This window comes from Eleutherodactylus coqui, chromosome 6 (genome assembly GCF_035609145.1).
Source record: "Eleutherodactylus coqui strain aEleCoq1 chromosome 6, aEleCoq1.hap1, whole genome shotgun sequence".
Lineage (NCBI taxonomy): Eukaryota > Metazoa > Chordata > Amphibia > Anura > Eleutherodactylidae > Eleutherodactylus > Eleutherodactylus coqui.
This window is the reverse complement of record NC_089842.1, coordinates 132881946-132891551: the sequence shown is the minus strand read 5'-3', so window position 1 is coordinate 132891551 and position 9606 is coordinate 132881946. Positions and strand designations below refer to the sequence as shown.

Genomic DNA, 9606 nt, shown 5'->3' with positions numbered 1-9606 from the left:
TACAATGTGAACAAATGTAGTGTTTTATTACACTTTTCAAAGACTTCGGCAACTATGAAAAGATTTCTTTACTGGAAGGAGAATCTAATACATTCAGAGTCCATAAGATCATCATTATAAATGGCTTCATTAGCAGACAGGGCCCTCAGCTCAGAATCACATATGCCCATAATGTAGAAGACTATTCTGCTCCAGGCTGCAGTTCATCGGCCCATTGTTGGCATCACCACAGCTGGGCTGGTTAATGTGGCATCCTCTTCTTTCCACTGCGAGGTTACAGTCTTTAACTGAGTGTAAAAATGAATCCCCTGGAAGAAAAACAATAAAATAAGGCACAGGGTCATAAGCGGAGGTAGTAAGAAAAACCTGGGCCAACTACCCATCCCTTACCCATGCAGAGGAGAAACAGGAAGCTATAGTAACCCCCTACCTGTTTGCCATAGAAGTTGGTGTCTCCACGGAAGGAGGCACGGGATCCAGTAAAAGAGAACATTGGCAATGGCACTGGGATGGGCACATTCACACCGATCTAGAAGGCCAAACAAAGTCATTAGCAGCTGCCTGTGACAGGTCAAGTACGTGTCTTGTGTAAGCTTTCCATGGTCACCAAGGCCAGATTCACACAGTCGTATTTGGCCACGCAATACAGTAAATAGAAGCCATTGATTTCAATGGGTTTGTTCACATGTGCAGCTTTTTCCTGTGCATTTTGGTCATAGAGATGCATGAAACACTGCGTAAATGCATAGGGGGAAAAAAAAAAAAAAAGTCATCTGGAACAGACCAATTAGCCATTTCAGTCGGTGCATTTTTTTTTTTTTTTTTTTGAGAAAAAGGCAAAATCTGCACCAGTGTGGATTTTGACTTAGCTTCAGCTGTGGTTCTGCAGCAGATTTCAGCTACAGTCAGTGTTTCAGAGAATACTTAGCACCGTTCCTGCCTTGATGAAGAGCAGCGCTGACTACCTGTACCCGGAAGCGCTGAGCGCATTTCTGCATCTCCTGACCAGCATGGTTTTAGTCAGGTGATGTGGAAGAGCGCCCACTAGTGCTTCAGAGGGGTAAAAACAGTGAAGGCAGGAACGGCGATAAGCATCTTTAATTGCTACTCTTAAATAACTAGCTGTAGCTGAAAGGCCGAAATCAGCTTCGGGTACACAGCTGAATCAGAGTAAAAAGCTGCACCATATGACATTGTATGACAGAATTGGAGAGTCAGTAAGGATGCCTTCACACGTGCGATAGAGATATCACGTTTTTTTGACGCAGAAGTCAACAGGACTTTCTAACGTTAAAAACACATTACACAAAAAGCACAAACTTGGGTTTTTTGTGCGATGCGTTTTTAACATTAGAAAGTCCCATTGACATTAGGGTTAAAGAAATAGCGGTATCGTGATCGCAAGTGTGAATGCACCCTAAGTAATTTAAGTGTTTTATGGGAAAACTGCATTGCCAAACATGCAATTTTCACACGCATAAGAATTGCATGTTACTTATAAAGGAAAAATCTTAAATTGCATTGCACTTACATGAAAAAAAAAAATTATATTTTATAATAGAGAGAGTGCATTTGTATGCGAGTGCAATGCAATATTTTTCCCCATAGGAAATAATTGGCGCTACTGCCCAAAAATAAGAGATATGCTACGATTTCTCCATTTCGCAGCATTCCTTGCGAGACAAATCTTGCCTATGTAAATAGTAAATAGAACCATTGTAAATAATGGGTTCTGTGTTAGTGCGAGTTTTGGGAGTCTCACAACACAACTCACGAAATAAAATTGCCTGTGTAAATAAGGCCTTAAGGAGCAGAATCTACAAGTTTTCTCTGTGCAATGTATAGAATACAGCATAATGTGATTCTCAGTTCTCCACCAGGAGAGAACTGAGAATCACAGAGCATGCAGAAGGGAGAAATGGTCATAACTGTAATACAAGTCATAATGGCCAGTGTTATTCCTCCTGTACACATGGCAGCCTATTCTGAAAAGTTAGGTACTCTTTAAAGAGAACCTAGTAGGCTCGTGGAGGTCACGCACACATTGACTATTCTAGGCATACATGTTCAATGACACTACACAAGGACAACATGATCCTTTTGTGAAATTCTTTAAAACAGCTTTCATTCATTGACAAAAGATTTTATCCAACTGTTGGCCAAAAAAATGGCAAATGTAACCTTCTTTTCAGCTGATAGTGTATTTGTTGGCTAAACATTTGTCCAATGCTAAATTTCATCTAATGAGCAATTGTTTTGGATAAAATCATCCATTTTCATTAAATATGGGCACCTTATGATTCGGTTTCACTACCCATAATTGGAAAGTATCTGTAGGAGCAGAACTCGCTACAGACAGACATGGAAATGATATACGTTGTTGCACAGCTTTATAGATCTGAAAGTCTTAAATTGCCTGAGAATAGAATCTTTGGAACCCATTCACAGCTTTATGGACACTGGAATCCACATCAATTTTACCTTTGGCTAAATTTAATGGGAAACTGTGCTCTAGCACATACACAGTGGATTTAAGAATCCAAAAAATAAAAAAATAAAAAAGGGGGGGGGGGGGGTCTAAATCATGTCAGAAAGCCACACAGGTATTTGCACCATTGAATGAGGCCAAATCTACGTCTGGGCTTTGGGTTTTTGTTGTGGATTATTTGGTCAGATGAATGTTGGAAAAACCCAGCATGGATCTGCCAAATAAACCGTGAAATTTGCCTTTAATCTGAGATTTTAAAAAAGATACAAATGGCAAATTTTCCCATATAAAACAGGCTTGCAAATATTAAGTTTTTCTGTTTCAGTGGAGTTCCCCCTTCCCCCAATCACCTACCTCATGTCCAGGTATTCCAATAATGTTCCCTTATGCCCCCCTCCCATACATGTTCATTGCCATGTACTTACCTGTCCAACATCTGCAAGGTGAGTGTACTTCCGGGCTGTGGCTCCATTTGTAGTAAAGATTGCTGTGCCATTTCCATATGGGTTTTTATTTACAATGTTGATAGCTTCATCCAGAGTGTCCGCTCCTAGAACCACTAATACTGGCCCAAAGATCTCTTCCTTATAGCAGGTCATGTCTGGCTGCAATAACCATTATACACCGAGGTCAGTAATGGCACTGTATTATAGAGGGGCCGCATCACTCCAACACACCCAACCACAACTTCCCAAACACTCATGCCACCCGTCTACACAGCTTCCTCGGTACTTACCGTCACATTTGCTAGTATTGTCGGCCCCACGAAGTTGCCGTTCTCATAACCCTTCACGTTAACTTTACGGCCATCAAGCAGCAGTGCTGCACCCTCCTTCACCCCGCTCTCAATGAGACTGCATACTCTCTGCTTGGCCTCCTTACTGATTAGCGGCCCAACATCTGCCCCAGGCTGATTACCTGAAATAGAATTCATCTTTAGACAGGTAACGGAAACTGTCACTATGAAAGAAGAGCCCTATTAACCCTGCCACAGACTCAGTGTACCTCCCATTCCAGGTAACAAAATCCTGTCCTGGCGCTGGTGGAAAGGTGTAAAACAACACTTATGCAAGAGTTTTGATGCTTTCCTTCCACAGATCTCAGCAATCGGTGTTCAGGATACAATTTTTGAGCGAGTTAGAGCACTGGATCTGCTTGGTTATTTTAGCACATTTCACACAAAAGGTTCCCAAACTATAGTCAATGTGGGAGAAAAAGAAATCCTAAAGCGATGCGATTTCTTCTTACCAGCATTCACTTTCAATTTCTTTGCTTTTTCGACTAACTCTGGCAGCCATTTCTTTGCTTCCCCAACTAGAACAGCAGTTGACAGCGCCATACACCGCTGTCCTGCAGCGCCAAACGCTGCTCCAACAAGCTGGTTCAGAGTGTTCTCTTTACTGGCATCTGGCATCACAACACCATGGTTCTTGGCTCCCTACAAGAGAGATGGAGCAGTTAGAGGAGCCCATCAGAGAGGAATCATTCCCACCAGTCAACAACCCAGCTTATACCATGTTGGACTGGACTCTCTTGCCATTTCGGGATCCCCTCTCATAGATATATTCTCCAGCCTGGTTAGAACCCACAAAACTGATTGCTCGGATTGCTGGATGATCACATATAAAATTCACAGCTAATAAAAAAACAAACAAAAAAACCCACATAAGTAAGCCCTTTGCTGTGACAGATATCATGGCAGGTATATTACACAAAATCATAACTCGACAAGACATGTGCCATGTACTCAGCCTCCACCTATATGTAGCCAACCCCCACTAATTGTAACCCAAAACATCCTACGCATATACACAGGTAACACCCATTGACCTCCTCTCCAAACATCCTCCACCATACACTGGGAACCGAATTTGGGTGTAAAAAGTGCAGTCTCACCTGCATGCTGGCCATGTATAATATTCAAGGTGCCATCCGGGGCACCAGCATCTTGCAATAAATGGGCAAGCAGCATGGTGGCTCCAGGAACTCGCTCCGATGGCTTCATCAAGTAAGTGTTCCCACAAACCATGGCCATCGGAAACATCCACAGAGGGATCATCGCAGGGAAGTTAAATGGCGCAATGCCGGCGCAGACACCCAAGGGAAGTCGGAAGGTGTAAGTGTCCATGTCTTTGGTCAGGGATGGCAATGTCTCACCCAGCATGAGTGAGGTGATACTGCATGCATGCTCCACCACCTCTATAAAAAGGTAAAGAAGACAACTCAGCGAAAACACACAGCATTGTCACCTACATAAACAAACAGGTTATTTCCACCAGATTCTTACGGAGTCCGCGAAAGACATCTCCTTCTGCATCAGCCAAAGTCTTCCCTTGCTCCAGTGTGATTATGCTAGCAAGCTCTTTCTGCAGAAAACAAGGACAATGACCTTTTCACATACAACTAGGAGCCTCCAATACACTTAGTTGCCATCTTGATTACCAGATTATCTTTAATAAGCTGCTGGTAGCGAAGAAATATCTGTTGCCGGTTGAGGATGGAGGTCTCGGACCAGGATGGAAAGGTCTGCTCACAAGCCTTTACTGCTGCTTCCATCTCGGCCTGTGTGGCTTGTGGCACCCGTCCCACCACTTCATTAGTGGCCTGACAACAGTATAAAGACAAGCTGTAATATCAGCAGTCAGTGATCACCACACAAAGGAATCACAACATTTCTTACTGGGTTGTGAATGTCGATCCAGTCTGAAGTCTTGGAGTCCACAAACTGCCCATTTATAAAAAGTTTGGTTCGAGGCTGAAAAGGTGAAAAAAAATAAATAGAAAAAATAAAAAAGTATGAAAAGTTACACAAGGTCTTCTTTTAAAATCACAAGCACAAGTGAATGATCAGGAGTCAAGGGTCAGTGACCACAGCCTAGACCGGGATGCAGAAGTAGTCAAGCAAATTCACAGAAGTTACTTTTTGTGACTTGTACCCTGACTTGCAGTTTCCTTGACTTACACAGAGAGGTTTCTAAATAGCTCTCAGAATCTTAGGCATGTGAAGAACTCAAAGGCCAAGAGTCAAAACAGGGTCCCAACACCAACACAGGCTGCCCATCGGTGTTCAGAAACTAACTTTCTGGGGGGCAGTCGACGGCAACACTAAAGGTGTTGGCTGACAGCCACACCAGTAACAGCCATGGGTCGGCAAGCTAGGGAAATCTTCCAAGTGTCCCCACACAGCTCAATAGCAGCTGTGTGGTCTGCTTCCAGTAGAAGGGTGCATTCACACGAACGTCGTCTCTCTCTGCAGGGGAGGGGGGGGGGGGGGGGGGAGATGGAAGAGCCAGGAGCAGGAACTGAGCTCTTGCCCCCTCTCCGCCCCTCTGCACTATTTGCAATGAGAGGAGGCGGGACGGGGCAGGGCTAAGCAGAGCGAATTAGCCCCGCCCCCATCCCACCTCTCTCCATTGCAAATAATGCAGAGGGGCAGAGAAGAGGCAGAGAGGGGGCAGGAGCTCAGTTCCCGCTCCTGGCTCTTCCATCCACCCCCCCTGCAGAGACAGACGTATATCGGCTCGGTTTTCACGACGTATATCGGCTTGGCGTGAAAACCGAGCCGATATACGTTCGTGTGAATGCACCCAAAGACTGCGTGAAGGAGGAGGGTAAGATAATTCAGTAAAAAGCATAGAAAATTTTGGAGTTAACCTGCTGCAGTCTGCAGAACTGCCACTGAGAGAAGAAACCAGGTCCATCAAGCCAGCATCAGGGTATTACTACTGACTGACTCCACCCAAGACCATTATATATTAATTCTGTATATGACACATTAAGCCTGATGTTACCATTTTATCACAGCAAGTTTATCATTAATTACTATACATGATTTATATATGAGGGAGATGGTGTGGAAAAATAGTGGAGTCAGAAGTCCAGGCCTCAAAAATACGATGAGTGACTAGAAAATAACCAATTACTCAGCATCTCCATGTGTTCAAACAAAGAATAGAGGAGGTCTGAAGTGTCTATGTGTGCGAAGCCCAGAAACCAAGACAGATTCAGGACTGATCCCAAAGAGGGTGAAGACTTCTGCACTCCTGTAGTTTGTGGGTGACATGAAGGGGGTTCTTCTATGAGCTAAAACTCTGGTGGACCTAGCCTATTCACGCATTAGTTGGCCATCCATTCCTGGGAATAGCCAGCATTTAGGGGCAATGTATGGCTGGCTGCGGCCTCTGCCAGGGGTTGTGAAGCCAGACGCAGAGCAGCTTACTGGGCTTCAAACAATGTGGGCCTGATGTTCAGGCCGTCCGCTCTCACCGCACCCCAACATCACATGCAGGACTCACCTGTATAGATAGTTGAATAAAGTGATTTCTTATATCCTTACAACTAGGGTGAACTGTAATTGACCTGAGCCTGAAAAACTCCTTGTGTAAAACTCCCATTATGTAGATCCTGTAACCAAATGGAGCAAATGTGTATCCTGTGAGCAAATGGAGCTTTGTAACTATTACCCCATTTACACTGACAGATGATCGATCAAACGATAGTTTGAGTGACAGTTTTGAACGATCTTTGCATACTTTATAGTAGCTAATTAGCTACTATAGAGCTCTACAAGAGGAGCGGGACACAGCTGCGGATGCTAATAGAACAATACAGCTGTTTGCATATGTAAAGCAGCTGTAGTGTTCTCTGCACAAGCTAGAATTCAGCGATCAACGACTCGTACACAAAAACTGCACAATGTCCGTGCATTTAGACAGAACGAGAATCTCTCAAAAGATTCTTTTGAGCGATTCTCGTTGTGTCTAAATCAGCCTTATCTGACAAGGAGCCATCAATTCTCTGAAGGGTCTTGTGAATGACCGAGGGATTGGCCACCCACCCAGGTGTGTAGGACTCAATGTTGTCAATAGCTGTGCATACAAGCTGGGGTAGAACGATGATGGTAAGACGCCTGTGACCTGTGAGTAGACGACACTTTTACAGTGTAGCTCCCGAAGAATGCTCTATCTTCGGCTGTCGCTTCTCCAGTTGATTGAAAACTCAGACAGATGATTCAAGACTCCGAGGTGATGGACTCCATCCGGTGGTGGGTAGTCATTGTTTATGTGTTGTAAGTATATTCATGTGTAATATGAATGTGTTCATGTATATTCCTCAGTGATATCAGTATTTAAGCTTTGTCCAAGAAATAGTGTAAAAGTATGCAATATCACCTATTTTATGTAAATTAGTTTACCCTCATCCATTTTATATAGTTTTGATCATTTCTTATTAAATAGATTGTGTTGTATCAGCCCACTTGTCCTTTAAAGCCGTATCCGAACTTGTTGCCTTTCAAGTTGGCAATACACTCACCACAGCTGCAGAAGAATAATTCACATGTCCAATCCTGGAGGAAGCCTGCGGAAGAAACACCGGTCAGAGAACAGCCATATCGAGTACATACACTGGCTATGGGAGCCGCCAGACACCACCCGCTAGTATACATGTCAGGCTAAATCCCAGTAATAATCACCCCATTCCTATAACGGCCCCCAGTAACAATCACCCCTCAGCTGCCTCAACTATACCCCAGTTAACAATGCCATTGCTACAAATGACCATCAGACTCCTCTGTAACAGCCCCCCAAGTAACAGTGAGGGGAATACAGTTAAAAACAGCCTGGAATTCAAGAGGTTGGCCAGTAGCAAACTACTGACGACCTATCCTTAGGATAAGCCATCAATAATATACTGGGGAGGTCCATCGCCGATTATCTTTACCCTGGGCCAATGCGCTAATGCACGGAGACGATTTTTGTAGGAAGTAGACAGCTACGTTCCCACTGCAGTGGCACAGCTTGGTATTACAAGCCATTCACGTCAATTGGAACGTCGCCAGCAAAACCAAACCTGACCAATATAGTGGGAACGGAGCTGTCTGCTTCCTGCAGAAATCAGCAATGCACCAAGGCCAAGTGAATGGCTGATCGGGCGTGTTCCTGGGCATCAAACCCCTACTGATCAACTATTGATGGAGTATTCTCAGGATATGATGCTGATGCGACTATTGGGGCATATTTACAACCAACTTTACGCAAGTTTCAGGCATAAAAAAGTAGCACATTTTTGAACAAATGAGTATTTGCTACTTTACTCCTTTCTATGTTGGCCCTGGCACTTTTTCGAAAAGTGAGTAGGGCTTGTTGGGAGGGCACATGCCTGCCCTGGACCACCAGATTTATGATAAATGATACCAGAAATTACATCAGGTCGGCTTTGGTGTACAATTCTGTCTAGGTGCAGCGAGCTGCCAGCAGGGCACTGAGTACATGAAGGTGTTCACCTCCTCAGGTAATCAGCGCACGGTGTGCCCGGAGACGTTTTACTAAGCCCAGCGCAGGAAATGGTCATCTTAGTAAAAGGTCCGCCATCGTGTTATATGAATCATTAGTGTCCATCTACCTACCTTGATGCAACTTGTATGCACAGGACCGCTTTGGGCCAGGCTGATGGGGAACATCACCGCTTCAGATATCAGTGGCCCAAACTCATTTAAAGGAGTTCTCCAGTTACCAGCCTCATCTTTCCAAAATCTTGGCATCATGACACCCAGGATGTGATCGCCTCACTTGATCACCCCTTCAAACAAGAATCGTCTTGTGCAAAAGGGGCATTAGTACTGATCAGCTTGTCCTGTTACCATGGTGATCGTAATGTGGGGAGGTCATCCACTACCAAACCTGCCAATCCCATTTGTGGGTGCCCGCTGTGATGCCCATGATCACCCAGGCTGCTGCCAGGCGGTCTCAGCTGCACTCCGCCTCACTGCAGGGTTACTTATTAAGACAAAGTCCATCCTTAATTAACTAGTAAAAGAGGAATTTTGTTCCCAAAATAATAAAACTGTTGATTAACAAACCAATCTTAGCACCGAATAAATAACAACCCTGCAGTAGCGCCCGCCTCCAGCACGTGCAGCCTGACCCCCAGCAGCAGGTCACTCACCCGCAGGAGCCGCCCGAGCTGCAGCATGTTGTCAGTTTCTCCGTTCTGCTCTGTCTGACAACCCGAGAAGACACGTAGCTCCGCCCCCCTCTTATTACTGGCTGTCCGCGGCACAGCCCCCTCTACGGACGCTCCTATTGGCTGTGTGGAAAGGTTTGGGGGGGGGGGGGGAA

The 9606-nt window shown here is 44.8% G+C and overlaps 1 protein-coding gene across 1 annotated transcript; it reads right to left on the bottom strand.

Annotated features, from left to right (window-relative positions):
* Positions 1-7: 7 nt before the first annotated feature.
* On the bottom strand, positions 8-9580 carry ALDH6A1 (aldehyde dehydrogenase 6 family member A1). The gene is made up of 12 exons (XM_066607686.1): positions 9434-9580; positions 7802-7846; positions 5169-5243; positions 4931-5092; positions 4776-4854; positions 4385-4687; positions 4003-4124; positions 3737-3926; positions 3225-3406; positions 2914-3093; positions 431-529; positions 8-308 (listed from the first exon to the last, which is right to left on the bottom strand). Exons 1-12 carry the CDS (start codon positions 9458-9460, stop codon positions 204-206), a joined length of 1569 nt encoding a protein of 522 aa, XP_066463783.1. The 5' UTR covers positions 9461-9580; the 3' UTR covers positions 8-203.
* Positions 9581-9606: the final 26 nt, after the last annotated feature.

Bases quoted from the DNA above. Each gene is read 5' to 3' on its own strand.
- ALDH6A1 (XM_066607686.1), bottom strand. From the start codon at position 9,460: ATGCTGCAGCTCGGGCGGCTCCTGCGG. The intron at 4,688-4,775 runs GTAAGAATCTGG...ACCTTTTTATAG, and splicing joins AGATGTCTTTCGCGGACTCC to AGGTGGTGGAGCATGCATGC. The intron at 309-430 runs GTAGGGGGTTAC...TTTTTCTTCCAG, and splicing joins CCAACTTCTATGGCAAACAG to GGGATTCATTTTTACACTCA.